The sequence below is a fragment of the Eupeodes corollae genome, chromosome 3 (assembly GCF_945859685.1).
Source record: "Eupeodes corollae chromosome 3, idEupCoro1.1, whole genome shotgun sequence".
NCBI classification, from domain to species: domain Eukaryota; kingdom Metazoa; phylum Arthropoda; class Insecta; order Diptera; family Syrphidae; genus Eupeodes; species Eupeodes corollae.
This window is the reverse complement of record NC_079149.1, coordinates 77,942,611-77,958,778: the sequence shown is the minus strand read 5'-3', so window position 1 is coordinate 77,958,778 and position 16,168 is coordinate 77,942,611. Positions and strand designations below refer to the sequence as shown.

The following is a 16,168-nucleotide window of genomic DNA, read 5'->3' as shown; positions in this document are numbered from 1 at the left end:
CAGAGAGAATAAAGAGACTGTAACCTTTGTTAAAAGTAAAGATTAATTAAAGAGTAAACGAATGAGTGAATGAAAATAGAATACAAACTTGGAGCATTTTGAATGCAAAAAAGTTTGTGTTGCCGTCTAAGAAAAATTTAATAATTTAGTAAAAATAACATCAACAATATAAATAATATTAAAACTACTTAAAAAAGGTAAATTTCGATCCAAAGCCAAACAAAAGATATTTTGAGAAATAAAATGCATGAATGTCCTGCAAAAAAAGTTTGTTTTCAAAAAATTAAATCCCATTTGATTTCTTAAAAAAACTCAAAATTTGTATTTGAAAATCGTTAGAGCGTTTTTTTTTAAATTAATTTTATATGTATACAATTCTTCCATTTAAGTTTTAAAATATTTTTGTAATGCAGCAATTTAGAACTTATTAATATATATAAAAAATAATGACCCATTTTCAAGATATCGAATTTGGAAAAAAAAATTATAGTTTCTTAAATCAAAAATAAAAAGAGGCGACCCACACTGATAACTTCCCATCCCGTCTGTCGATTTTTGAAGATTTTGTATTTCTATAAAACCAACTGTTGGATTTTAATTTAAAAAAAAAACTACTAAATGTCGAAAACAATATTTTCTGTGATATTAAAAAAAAATGAAGACAATATTCTTAATATTTGTAAAGCTATTTGAGTCGAAAGTACATTTTTACCAAGTTTAAGTATTGTTTTTTTGTTAGTTTTATATTTTTTTGTAGAAAAAAATGTCAATTAGATTTTCCGCAAAATTTTACTGAATGTTGACAACAATATTTTTCAAAAGATAAAAGTAGTTTAAAGCCAATATTCCAAAGTTTTGAAAAGAAATTTGAGTCGAAATCAATTTTTATCAAATTTTATTAAATTTTCTTTTTTGTAAAAAAACAATCAATTCGATTTTTCTCAAAATTTGTCCAAATAATAAAAACAATAGTGCTTGTAATATTAAATTAGCTGTAAGCCATAATCTTAAAGTTTTAAAAAGATATTTGAGTCAAAAATTATTTTTTATTAAATTTTGATAAATTTTCTTTTAAGTTTTTATTTTTTGTAAAAAAAACTGTCAATTCGATTTTTCTCAAAATTTTACTGAATGTTAAAAACAATATTTTTAAAAGGATAAAAGTAGTTAAAAGCCAATATCTCAAAGTTTTGAAAAGAATTTGGAGTGGAAAATCAATTTCTATAAACTTTTATTAATTTTTTTGTTTAGGTTTTTATTTTTTGTAAAAAAACTGTCAATTCGATTTTTCTCAAAGTTTTACCAGATGTTAAAAACTTTATTTTTCGTTGCACAAAATCGGTATTCGTAAAATTTTCGAAGTGACAAATTTTTTTCTTCAGTTGTTTTGATTTATAAAAATAACTGTTAATTGGATTTTTTTCAAAAAATATACTTGTTTGGTATCACGTTACAATATATTATATAAAATTTAATTCAAGCCTCTAGCGTTTTTGGTTCGTAAGATATTAACAGTTAGCCAAACTTTTCACCTTTTTTTAAACTGCTATGGTAAAAAAAACGCCCACGCAATTTTTTTGAGAGCCATTCTTGCATCTTTCTGACTTTTCATCTGTATAGCAAAGTTGGAAATGGAAAAGAAATTATTAAAAAAAATAACTATTTATGCGACGGGACCTAAAGCTGGGTGCAGGTAGAGTATGATTACTTAGGCCCCAAGAAATGAGAAAGTTTTTTTGTAAAACATTTCATACAAGTTGTAATTATGTCTTATAGAAATGTATGTTAGTTTCGTTAATGAAGTCATACCCCCGTATTTATAAAAAAAAAAAACAAAGTTGCAATTAGTTCAGCTCCCGTGTTTTACAGCAAGATTAAAGGAGAAGTTCGAATTTGCTAACTTTGTACCTTGTGCAGCACATTCTCTTAACTTGTTACGTCTTGATGCAGATTGTGTGCTGGAGGCAACAAGTTTCTTTCAAGTGGTTTAAAAAATGTACAACTTTTTTTCTGCTTCTACTCATCACTGGAATAAATTAAATGAATGTTTAGGTTCACATAGAGTTCTTAAAAGCCTTTCTGAAACAAGATGTGCTGCACAAGCTGATGCAGTTATCGCACTCCATCATGGTTATAAGCAAATTACTAAAGCCTTGACATCTATCTGTAGCGATCCAGTGCAAGCTCCAGGCACAAAAAACGAAACTGGAGTTCCTCATTTTAACAGAAATTTGAAGCACAATATTAGAAAGAATACATAAAACCAGCAAAAGCCTTCAAAGCCTTTTGTCGATTGCAATATTTGACTTTAGTGGAGTTGCAAAATTCTTGCGAACAGTTTTAAAAAAAATACCATATAGATATTAATGCAGAAGAACTTAAAGTAGAATGCCTGCACCATGTAAGGTATTTAAAAGAATTCAATAAAGATGTAAATGAAGATCTTATTACAATATCAAAATTGAACAGTCCAATTACAGTGGAGAAATTAGGAACATTTTCCAAATGTAGAAACTACCGGTAGACTTTTTTTTATCTTTGATGGTTTCAAACTGTAGTGAAGAGCTTTCATTTTCGAAATTCAACTGGATAGAAGTAAGCTTACATACAATTAAAAAAAATGTAAAACCTTAAAAATCAACCAAAAGCACAAAAAAAAAATAACAAAAATCAACTATAAGGTAAATTAAAACAAATATAAAAGCATAAAAAAGTATCTGTTTTATGTTATTTTTTAGTTCTTTTCAAAAAATAAAAATATTAAAAAAAAAATTAAATGATTTTTTAGCCTAAAGAATTAAAAAAATTTATTATACCTACTATTTTTGGCCCCCAAATCCTATTGGGCCCAGGGCCCCAAAAGGCCAAAGACGCCCTTGTGTTTAGGAAAAGTACACCATGGAATAAGAATTTTCCGAACTCAAACTAAAGGCAGTTTCTTACCGTTCCATTTGAGTCCGGAATATCTGAAATAACTAACTTTAACTATGTTTTCTTTATAAATACGGGACTAGTTTTCGTCAAGTTCAAAAAGTTTGTTAAGTAAGTCGATGATGGTTATGAACCTAGCCTGTTTAGATGGTTCTTAAAGTTGGTGAAAATTGATTTTTGATTCAAAAATCTTGTAAAATTTGTTTTTCGCTTAAAATATCTCTAGATCAAAAATAGATTTTGAAATCAAACTTATTTTATCATATACAAAATATTGTTGCTAACTTTTATTTAATTTTTTAGAAAACTTTTATTGACAAGGTTTTTTACAAAACACGAAAACTCACAAGAACAACAAAAAACTGTTAGGAAAAGGTTTTCAACTCAATTATCAGTAGAACAATTTGTTTATTACTCACAAAATGCTGTTATTAATATTTTGTTGAACTTTTTGATAAATCAACTGACGGGTGCATATAGAAAGTTATCAGTGTGGGTCGCATACCAGCCTTGCTTAAAAGGGAGCTTTTAAAGTGTTTAAAGTTCGGATGCTGAACTTCTTGATTCAAAACATGTTTTTCGCATGAGAGACAAAACACTGATATATTTATCTTATGAAAGCAAACTTTTGTAAAAATACAGTCTCCGGTTATCCTGTAAGATGGCACATAACGATTTAAAGTGTAAAATGTTTTCGTCCTGATCAAGGTTCTAAAGCGAGCAGATTTCATTTAAGTCAGATCTATGAGGTCTTAAATTTTGTACATTAAAAATAAGGCTTTTTTTACGAACTGAGAGCTCATTTCTAAAGTAATTTTCCTCCCCCAGATTAAAAGATAGTTGTCCTTAGATACTTCTAAACGATGATTGCCAGTATCGAGGTAACCTTTTCTGATATAACGCGCCTTCTATGTAGGCTATTTCAATTAACAAATAATCATATGATAATGATTGTTTTTGGTAACGTGGAAGGAAGAAGATTGGTATAAATGTATTTTATTTATATACTTACATGTATATATACGAAAACGACAAATTTCTAAATGAATTTCTATTTGCATTCGAAATCCAAACGATGTGTTTATTAAGTAAGAAAGATAAAAAGCTTTAAAATGTTCATTTTTCACACGAAATTAATAAAGTACTATAGTTATTAAGATCTTAAGATACTTGTTCTGTTCGTAACACTATTCGAACACATGTCAGTGTACAGCTAATCAAATTCAACATATAAGGTACGTTGCTTCATTTAAGTTATTCCCATTATTTTTATACTTTTCTTCTAAGATTAACATTGGACGCTCTTATCTTCAAAGTTATTTCTTTTTATATAGGTTTTATCAAGTTTCATTTACTTAACATTCAGTGTTAGTGGTACAAGTAAGTCAGTTGTGTGCGAGAGCTGTTTTCAATTTTATTTTGTGCTTTTGTTTAAGCTTTAAAATTCGATTTTAGCTTCAATAAATAAACAATAACAAACTAAATGTACGATAATCTTTAGGTTGAAATTTCGAAAATAAACAGAAAAATCAAGACAAATTTTAGTTTTGCACTTTAAAGTAGGTAAAGTTCATTCATAAAGTTTTGCACTTTAAAGTAGGTAAAGTTCATTCTTCTACTCAAAACAACAAAAAGACAGTAAGAATTAAAAAGTTATTGCTATAGTTAGCAAAATTTTACAAAAAGTGTGTAATTATGTGCAGTATAAAAATTGTATTTGTAATAAAAAGTTTGCAGAAAAAAGGTAACTATTCAAGCGTACTCTGAAATTATAAGCATTCAATATTTGCAAATTTGTTTAGTTCAAAAGTTGTATGGTTTCTAGATCTTTGCGGTCTTAATAGACTTGCATGTATGTTCGTATGTTCATATGAAATGATAGCAGTCTTCTTTTGCTTTCAGGTTACAGATCATACAGAACTGGTTTGCATTTTGATATGGGTGAATAAAACGCATCGGAAAACGTATCTGAAAGTTATAGTAGCTATATCAACGAATGTATATTTAACGGGGTTAATGATTCCATTTATTTAAATAAGGGCTGCATTGGTTTTGTTGACCTTCCAAATCTTTCAATGCTTGAAGATTAAAAAGTTGAAGTGTATGCGTGTATATTTGAATTGTAATGTTTATACAATGATAAATAAACATCAACTATAGGTAAGCCTTGATAAATACAAATTTCCTGAAACTTATAAAACCCACCGATGTGACAATGCCTCTGGGACGTTGATAATATATATTAAACCTTAGAACTCCCAAACAACCTACAAACAATTTCGACTTTCAATAATTTTTATAAATTGAAAGCACAAACTGAATTCGGACTAACTCTGCTGTACATGAAAAATATAATAGATCACTTGTAACTTCTTTTATAAATTAAATAGTACACCTAAATAAAACAAATCCCTAACAACTCTCCATACTCTATTTTAAAAATATGGAATTGTGAAAATACCCACTACTTTCCCCTGGTGAAAAATACAACCAAAAATCCTTATAAGTATCAAGGAACTATAAATTATATTATTTATTATACACTGAGTCAAAACATTTGGTGGAAGCACTATGATTTTTGGCTAGTATTTTCAACTCTGGATTAATTTTTTAAATTTAAGACAAAATATGTGCTATGTATGTGTTATAGAAACGAATTTTCTAAGCATCAAAATGATGCTTTTTGCCGAAAAGGGCATGCCTTTTAAATGAAAGTTCAAGCAATACAAAGAACCGAGGTACTTATAAAAAGTGTAGAAATAATATTTTTTTGATGACACATTGGCTCAAAACTTTAAACAATTTAGTGAAATTTTTAATTTTATACCATGTCCATAAAAGTTATTTGATTTTAAAATAATAGAACATCTCTGGTGTGAACTTAAAAGCTTAAAGGCCAAAAACTAGGACATCATATGGTTAAAAATAAAAAATGTATGATATTCCACACTTTCAAAGACATAAAGCTGTAACTACCATGTATTTAGGGATTTACAAAAATTTGCATTAAATAACTGTATATACTCTTTAAATTATAATAAAAGTTGCAAGAGAAGTTCGTTCCTATTATTTTGTTTGTACTGTACGTACAATGCCAACCACTAGGATGAGGCCATAAATTTGGAACCCATTTTTGCTTTATATAGCTTGTGGAAGTGTTGTACCAGGAAACTTTAAATTTCGATGAATAAGGACGTATTTCACCATTATAAAATAAAAGGGCAAATTGGAAACCAGCGCTGGAATTCCTCAAGATCAAAACATAAACTAATTAAAAAGGTTATCAACACCATTTATTTATAACGTTTTTTAACTTCCCCTAGGAAGTTTTTGTAATGGGTCCGATTTGTCAAATTTAAAATTTTGGTATTTCTCGACGTTGCAAGGTCCCTAGAGTTGAAATAAAAGATTTTTAGAAAGAAGTATGTGCGTTCGAGTGTACTTTTTTTTCGTCGTTCGTATATTTTTGAAAAAAAAAACAATTCGGTGTTTTTATAAATTTAAAAAAAAAAAACGAAAAAAGAAATATTGTTTTAAAAACATTTTGAAAAAAAAATAGAATTGACAGTTTTTTTTACAAAAAATAAAAACCTAAAAAAAATTAATAAAAGTTGGTAAAAATTGATTTCCATCTTAAATATCTTTTCAAAACTTTGAGGTTTTGACTTTGAACTACTTTTATCTTTTAAAAGTATATTGTCAACATTCAGTACAAATTTGAGAAAAATCTTATTGACAGATTTTAAAAACAATACAAAAACTTGGTGAAAATTTACTTCCGACTCAAATAGCTTTCAAAAATTAAAAATACTGTCTTCAAACTCTTTTTATTTCACAGAAAATATTGTTTCCGACATGTATTAGTTTTTTTTATAAAAATCCAACAGTCCGTTTTTTATAAAAAATATAAAATTTACAAGAAATATTACGCAAATTTGGTAAAAATTGATGTTCGATTCCTGACATCTCCCAAAGTAATTTCATTCATGCAATTTGTAAAAATTTAAGAAATGCTACTTAAATTGGTAATTTTGTTTTCGACTAAAAATCTATTTAACAAAACTTGATTTTTAAACTAAACTATTTCTTTATATGAGAATTATAATTTTTAAAATTTTAATAATAATTCAACTAAGAACTTTTTTAACCCAACAATAAAAACCTACAAACTTTTAAGCAAGACGAATCGACACACGGGATGGGAAGTTATCAGTGTTGGTCGCATCCTCTTTTTACATTGGTAATGACTATGTCCGCCATTTTCGGATATAAACTCTATAAAACAATTTGGAATAGAAACATTCAATTTTTTTATTTATCACGGGAAAATTGAATTCAGGAATCACGAAAAGCTTCAATTAAGGTGTCCTTGTCTTTCCATGGCCAAACGCTTTCAATTACGTTAAAGGGCGGCGAATATAGGGAACATGGCAAAAGTTTCACGTCTTTTGATTGACTTCAATTTCTAACAACAAGGCAAAGTCAATTGGGCTATAGAAGGTTATAGCTCCCCACACAATTACAACTGATGTGCGGCTATGATGTCTTTCCAATACAAGCTCATCCTTTTTCAGATCATGGACATACAAGTTGTAACCAACGTTACAAATTTTTTCACCAGATAAAACAACGCGTTTCCATTCACCGATCCAAGTAACATGGGACAAGTTCAGATGACACAAGTGAGGCAAGTTTTTAGTATCATTTTGGCCAGCTGCCAAAAAATGACCTTCCAACTAAGGCAACTTTAATGGAAAGTTGACTGGAAAGTTAGTCAAGAAATATCTCCTTAACTTATTTAGTCAAATCTAAATACTTCTATCAAAATGACAGTTGATTATGTTTTTTCATTCAACTAGGCTGAACTTTATTTATTTTCAGCACAACTTCATTTAATACATTCTGTAATGGGTCCCTCGCTTGAGGAGTGTTTTGTAGACAATAATTTGTTTGGGACTATGAACTTAAAGTAGAGATTTGCGAAGTAAAGTTCTAAATTTGAAATTCATGACACTTGAAAAACTAACTAGTTGCCTGGGTCAAAATGTACGTTCAAAGAACGAAGTTGACTGCAAATGAACCTGTCCATGCTCTTTGCAAAATTCATCCTAAAACCTTCAGAGCATCTATTTTTGCTATTTTTTAAAACTCCTTTAAGAGCACTTTAGTATCAATTGAGAAGGCTTTTGGATTCGCTTTTAATGAAAATTAATATAACTTTTTTTGTGCTTAGATTTTGTTGGAGTCTTGAACCATCGAATATAATTTCAGAAAGTTGTAATTTCAATGGCTGCTAAAATTTTACATTTTATTATTTCATTTGATTGAAATTAATCTTAAAGTATATCATAAAACGATATCCTAGCCTAATAAAGCAATCAATTTTAAATTTGTACTGTTACTTTTATTTGCCTCGTACACTATCAGCCTGTGTTTTAATCATTAGTATGCACTTAAGTATATGTACATATATATAGATAAGATAAAAATGTTCGTTTAATGACATCTGTAGAGAAAAACAACAACAATAGTTATAGTTAGTATATTTAGCAGTTAAATTTAATGGACATTTATATTTAGTGTATATATCCTACATACATTACATATTTACCTTTGCGATACATACCATTGTTCTTAATCTATTTATATTTTTATTTCTTCTAGATGATGTGCCATGCCGATTAAGTTTGTCATATTTGTCAAGCTACTTTGTGAGTGTTTGTCACCGTGAGAACCACACCGGATATTCTGTCTGCCTAGACGGTTTTGTTGAAGAACTCTGGAATGTGATTTCCCTTGTTACAAAAAAAGGACTAGAAAGTTAAAAGTCATGATATCTTACTACAAATTTAAATATTAGCCTTTAGTGTGTTAATCAAAGTTTTACATAGTTCATGTTTTAAGGAACACTTTTGATAGAAACATAGTTTAAGGCAACTACAATATTGACAATCATGGTGAAAATAAATGAAAAACTGCTTCCAATCAAGGCCCATTACTTCTTTTTTATGGCTGGTATGTATACAAAGTTTTTTCTTTTTTCAATTTTAATTTATATTTGTATGTTCGTCGAAAAAGAGTACCTACTTTTATTTGTTGTATGATTATCCAATCAATATTTTAATATTGTTTTCATATGAAGTCAAGTCTTACTCTATACAAACATTCTAATTGAGCCAAAATCTAATTTTAAAGTCTTTTTTGAAAAACTAAAACTCCATTAAGTTTTAACTAATTTCTAGATCAAGTTCTAATAGTCGAGTTACTTTGTCATTTTAATAGAAGGCCATTTTCTGTTAGATGCGGTTGGCCTAACTATAATAATCAAAGTTTTCGACTCGAACGCTTGGTCTGATGTTTACAGTCGCTGGACTATAAAGCGTTGGAACTCTTATGGCTGAATCACAAACACGCTTCAGCTTCGGCTTTGCCTGACGTTTACGAGTTCAGCCATATGAATTAAATGCATGCTTTCACAATGAAGCTTTGACCTCAAGTTTCATTTGACAATCGTAAGGAAATAACGTAATGTTACGTAATGTGACTCCAAACGGAAGCTCTAGTTGAAATTTGATGAACATTTGTTTTGCCTGACAGCTTAACAGCTGTAAAAAAGTCAACAAACAAATTACATTTGATTTTGGTAGGATTCCTATTGGTAATTATAGCCTGTGAAAGCATGTTCCGCGATAAATTTATTTTTTTTTCGATTTCAAACTCATATTTTTTGTATTATGAGAAAAAATAACAGCTGTAGCTGACAGAAGTGCCATTTTAGAAATTACATATTGGAAGCACGGTTGCCAACCTGAAAAAAAAGGATTTTTTTTAACAAACTATTCCAAAAAATAAAAAAACTGACTTTTACCCAAAAATCGCATAATGTCAATTTTATCGTTGATTGTGTTTTTATCAAAAATATCATCTTCGGGATCACCCTAAACCAAAAAAAATTAATTAAGGATGACATTGTAATTTCGAAATCCGACAAAAAACTTTTTGGAGTTATTTTGGATATATTTTTTAAATTATTATTACTGAGGTTTAATTTAAATAACTATTAGCAGATGGTTTAAAAATTCTAAATACATAAATAAAAATATAAAGAGTTTGTTTTTACAATAATTGTATGAAAGTAGTAAGGTATTTTGAAATTTATTACGGTTCTGTTTCCTAAGTCCAATTCAGATCAAGAGTTTATATTTTTAATGAAGTTTTTATGTACACAAAATTGCTTTAATTAGTTTAACCGTTGTTTCCGTTTTCGTTACTCAAATAAACGAACCTCTTTTTTTGTTTACGAAAAATATGACCAAGTGGAATAAAAAATGACCATTTGACCAAGTGAAAAAATAATGACCAAATTTGGTCGCAAATAACCAATGTGATGTGTCATTCAATATTCAAAGCAACCTCGAAACAGGCCCAACGTAACGCAGACGAAGCCGAAGCTAAGACGTGTTTCTGTTTCAACCATTATTTACATCTCATTGTTAGTTGGAAATTCGATTTATACGAGCCTTAGAAGACGTCTTAGCAATGTTTGTACTTCAAAAGACTTAATTTCAAGAATAGATTTTGGATTAATATTTTACCAAAATTACATTTAACCTGCAAAGTTATATATTTTTAGGATTTTATTTGAAAAAACTATGATTTTGAATGTACATTCCAATGTAAAATAAATTATTTTGTGTGAATATTATGTATAAGGATGGTTTGTGAAACAGTATAATAAAGGGTGTCCCAAAATTAACACAAGATTTGAATTTGCCTCCATTTGTGCAGTGAAGTGTTGGTAACCCTGAAAAAAAGCAATTTGACAGCTAACAGTATAGGGTTATTAAAAATGGAGCGTTACACAATAGAACAACGTGTCTTCATTATTAAAGAATATTTCAAAAATAGTGAAAGCTTGGCGGCTGCAGTTCGAAAATTTCATAAAAAATATGGTCGGGATAGTGTTTTAACTTCGTCAACTGTGAAGAGATTAAATGAAAAATGCATGGAGACTGGATCCGTTGGAGACTCCAAACACACTGGTCGTCCAAAAACAAGCCGTTCAAATGTGAATGTCGAAGCAGTGCGTGAGAGTGTTGCTGACAATCTAGGAACCTCAATTCGACGTCGTGGACAAGAATTACAAATTTCAAGAAACTCTCTACAGCGTATACTCACCAAAGATCTGTGTCTTCATGCTTACAAAATTCAATTAACACAACAATTGAAGCCTAATGACCATGGACAGAGAAGAGAGTTCGTTGAATGGATTATTGGACATCAACAAATGGACCCTGATTTTTCGAGCAAAATCATCCTAAGCGATGAAGCACATTTTCATCTTGATGGCTTTGTCAATCGCCAAAATTGCCGCATTTGGGGTTCGGAGAACCCACATGTGATTGTCGAAAAACAAATCCATCCACAACGCGTGACTGTATGGTGTGGATTTTGGGCTGGAGGCATAATTGGGCCATATTTTTTTGAAAATGATGCTGGTCAAGCAGTGACTGTTACTGGTGCTCGATATCGCGAGTTACATGGTTACACAGTTATTTCTGCCAAAATTGGATGATATCTTGCGTTAATTTTGGGACACCCTTTATATATAAATGGGATTGTAAAATTTAAAATGTTATGATATGTTATTAGTATTATATTAAGAAATAACATACAGTCTCAAAGGTTCCATATTTTCATAGACTTTATGGCCAGATAAAGTTGTAAAACGACCCTTTATGTATCTCTTAAAGAAAACAAAATGCCAGAATCTGGAAAATTTAAGTGATCCCAGTTTAAATTTTTTTTTATTGAAATAAAGGCTTTTTTAAAGCAGTTCATGCATATATCGAACCACCAATTTAAATAGAAATCCCATAAAACACAATTTTTAATTAAAAAACAGATAAAATAGCAACACTTAATTCTAACACAAATTTCAGCTTAAACAAAACTGATAGATATTAGGTCCATTCGCGTACTTTCTGCACCACTGAAATTCTTAAAAAAAAGATATTTTAAAGAGTGATTGTAAAATTCTCTCACAAAAAGACAAAACTACAAAAAACCAAGCGAACGGGAAAACAACACATTTTTCCTACAATTTGACTGTCAGAAAAAATATAAATTTTGAAACATCATCGTTGCATTTCGTGTTTAAAATTTTATTTTTTTGTAAATGGTTTAATTAAGACAGCATGAACTTCAAACAAACATCATGCTGGTCTATTGTTTTTATGAAAAAACTTGATTAAATTGAAACTTGAAAATTGCAATATTGTTGCTGTTCTTTGGAAATGACAGAAATGTATTAAATTTATCTGAAGTTTAAGTAAGTTTGACACTTTTTACAAATCAGCCCAAAGAAATTTCCTGGGCTGAAATTCGTAGGTTGGGTAAATATTTTACCCCCTCGTGAGCGTTCTATTTTACGATTTTAGATTTAGATTGATTTATTTAACAATAATTTGGTTAAAACAATCAAAATGATGCATAGCATAGCTTTATATAGATTAAAAAAAAGAAAGTGCAGTTCAAAATTTAAAAAAAAATGTAATCGACCTGCAGCTTGAGTGTTTTTATAAATAAAGGCGATAGACCTGAATCCAAAATGATCATGTAGTTTGGCGTACTCGAAGGAAGGTCAAAAGTCCGTTTAAAGTAAAATCTAACAGTTTGTCCACTTGTTCATGTTTCCGACCTCCCCAAGCTTGTGCCGCATAAAACAACTGATTTCGATACATCTTCGAAGACCCTGAATTTACTGGGATCCGTAATATGCTTCGACGATATCATCAATGAAGAGGGCAAACAAGCTTGGACTGAGTACACAGCCCTGTCTAACTCCTGATTTCGTTTGGAACCACTCTGATAAGCATTGGCCATTCAACACTGATGCTTTGGTAGTCTTGCATACATTTTCCAATACTGTACCGAACTTAAGCGACATTAATAACTGGTAAAGTTTGTAAAATAGGGCATTGCGATCCACGGTGTCAAAAGCAGCTTTGCAATCAACGAAGAATGCAAATAGCTTCTTATGGAAGCGAGTCAGCAATCGAGGGGAGTACAAAAAGTGATAGACGGTAGAGTATCCCGATCTGAAGCCATATTAGAGTGAATCCATTCATTAAAACGGCTGAGCAGAATCGAAGTAAATATCTTATACGAAGGGTTCAAAACGAGATTCCTCTGTAATTTTCCGGGAACTTCAGTGCTTCCCTTCTTGTGGATTGGGAAAATCAAGGCATCGCTGAACTGGTTTGGGATACAACAAGAGTATTTGTACCATATCTGTAGAATTTCTCTATTACGAAAAACTACGAAATTTTTGAGTACGCGAACAGGATTTAGTTATATTTCGTAATTTTTCGTAAAATTAGACTGTTTTAGGAAGGTACGCGAACTGACCTTTTATTTATTTCGTTCGTAGAACGTTACAATTTTGAGTCAAAATTAGTTATAATTAACGCTACAAAAATATCCAAAAACACCTTAGTACTCAATTTTATTCATCAAAATGTTCCTAGAACTTTACTATACAAATAATTAGATGTGAACATATTTTCCAGTTCTAAATATTTTCAAAATTAAGTTCCAAAAACAAACCGAGAATCACTACATCTAGTTTAGAACTTAGTCAAGAAACTAGTCTTTATTTAATCATTCTTTAAACTTATTTATATACTAACAAGTGTATACATTACATATACATTCATTTATTTTGTATCTTTATATTCATAGCAATGGGACCCATTCTTCCTCAAATATCTGTTTATGGTAAACAGTTAGGAGTGGAGCCGGAAATAATGGGTTACATCACATCAGTTCTTCCAATAATGTATGTTTTGGCGAAGCCTGTAGTCGGTTTTTTGGCAGATTATTTTGCTGTAAGAGTTAATCAATTTTTTTAAAACACTTTTCTTATGTTTTTTTTTCATTTTTTTCAGAATTTTCGAAAATGCATATTTATATCACTAATTTTTATAATGACATTATCCTTTGCTGGTTTTTATTTTGTTCCAGCTACAAATAACCACTCAATAAATGTTAGTGAGCAGTTTAACTTAACATTAACTGCAAACGATCTCAGGGAATGTGGTTCCGAGGTAAGGATAAGTTTTAAATACTTTTTAAGTTCTTTTCCCTCTCTCTCCAATTATGCGTGTCATAATAACAAACGATAGCTTCTTTTCTATAACATTTTTCAAATTTTTGTTCGATGTTGGCATGATCATGATGGCCGACAAAATTCTACGTACGACGACGTTTTATATTGAATTCTATCCTTTTTATTCTGTTTGCTGAAAAAGTTCCTGCGATGGAACCTTTAAGAATTACTACCTGAACAAGATAAAAACCACTGACAAAATAAATGTACACACGTTAATTATTTTCTTGATGGATGCTGAAAGGATTTCTTTTCAAACAATATTTTATTGAAATTTAAATAGTATTCAAAGAAATTATTTTCAATTTAAGCAAATCCACAGTTCAAATCATCTTTAATTATTTACATACTTGTAAATCAATGGCATGTCATCTTTATTTTCAATTAAGTTAACAAAGATCCTAAAAATGATTTAACGAAATTGAGCAAAGAACTTAAAACAAGATCTTAAATATTAGTACATCCACGCACCTTACAAAGAACCTTACATAATATTGGTTCACATTACCGAACTGTTGCCAAAAAACCCTTCGATAACTTCGTTTATAATTCAATCAAAAGCATATTGAGAAAGAGCACGTTTGTAAGATTTTGCTACTAAAAGTCCGAAAACATACCATTCAAAGCGCTCCAATGCTAAGAAGTTTGCAAGAGAATTATATCGAAAGAATTCTAGTCCTTCCGATGCCCAGACGATTACTAGCCGTTATGGGGACCCAACGAAATATAAAGATCTTTAACCCATTATAATGTCTATGCACATTTCGTATGCAGGCTTTTGTAAATATTTTTGTTTAGTTTTTTGTTAATAAAGGATGAAGTTCCTTAATAATGACTTTATTTTTTTTATCTTATATCAATACTTTAGATGTTTGAAGTATAACTGCATAATTTTGTGTGTATATGATTTTAATGTTTTCTGGGACAATGCAAGAGGTTTTTTGCTATAGCTTATAGCCGTCCGAAACTCCAATTACCTACTTACTTGAGGCTGTTGGACAGCCTTTGGAGCACTTTCGAAAGGTTTCATGTCTGTCATTACTTTATCGCTACTTCCATAAGCAATGTTCTAATGAAATAGCCATTTGCATTTCTCCCCTCAAAGAATTCAACCATAATACCCGTTCTTCTAGGAAAGCTCAGCAGTTTACCCTTGAGCACAATTTCAGACGTATTTATTTAGTCGCACTACACAAATGTCGCACTCAATATTTCAAACTCATTACAATATGCAGACATTAGAAACCAATGTGCATCTCCTTTCTAATCATATCCTCCATTAATAACAGCTCGCACTGTGTATAATCATTATAAGGGTATTCATATATCATATCCCCTTGAGTGCGCATACAATATACAAAAACAAAAACAAAATTTATAATAGGTGTCCCAAAACTAAGCATATGTGCTTTTTATAAAAGTTTATGGCAAGTGAAACTTCACAGAAAAGAAGAAAATAATTTTTCATCTATGAACTTTAAATTTACTAATTGATAATTGAATTCAGTTCCTAAGAAATGTTTGATGTAAAATTAATTTTCTTTCTAAAATTAACATACCCAAGTCTTGGATTCGATCCCTGCTTATGCCATCTAAAGTTTTTTTTTTTCACGGGTACTGCCTCTTGCGAGGAATTGACAAATTCTCCAAGAGTAATTCTTATGATGAAAAGTGCTTTCTCAAATTAGCCTTTTGGATTCGGCTGAGAACTGACAACAGTACTCGCACAAAAAAATGCTCGAGAGTTGTAAGTCACTAGGTCCTAGTTCTCACCGGTCTATTGCGCCCCAATTTATTTGTTTGTATTATATTTTGGGCCAGTCAACATACTAGACACTAGCCTACCCTTTCATTTTTGAAGTTGCATTTCGATGCTGTCAGTTTCTGTCATGCCAGATGTTTTGTTTTAGGGACTATAATTTTGCCTTTGTTTGCAGTCATTTACATAGATACATTTCAAGGAATAGAAAATGCGTGTTGTTTGATGGATGCAGCAACAAAATGATCGAGTTTTCTTTGCTTTTAAATTGAGACCCTTTTGAGTTTTCATCAGTTTAACTTCATGAA

At 30.1% G+C, this 16,168-nt stretch overlaps 1 protein-coding gene across 10 annotated transcripts in view; it reads left to right on the top strand.

The window, feature by feature from the left end:
* Positions 1–16,168, top strand: part of LOC129951965 (major facilitator superfamily domain-containing protein 6) — a 39,539-nt gene that overhangs the window by 21,114 nt on the left and 2,257 nt on the right. For 3 of the 10 annotated variants that reach the window (XM_056064362.1, XM_056064356.1, XM_056064358.1), the window contains exons 2-4: positions 8,596–8,946; positions 13,675–13,820; positions 13,881–14,039. In XM_056064362.1, the coding sequence (XP_055920337.1) occupies positions 8,886–8,946; positions 13,675–13,820; positions 13,881–14,039 (366 nt within the window). In that variant the 5' untranslated portion in view covers positions 8,596–8,885. The other 7 variants (XM_056064355.1, XM_056064359.1, XM_056064360.1 and 4 more) reach the window with 7 other exon arrangements.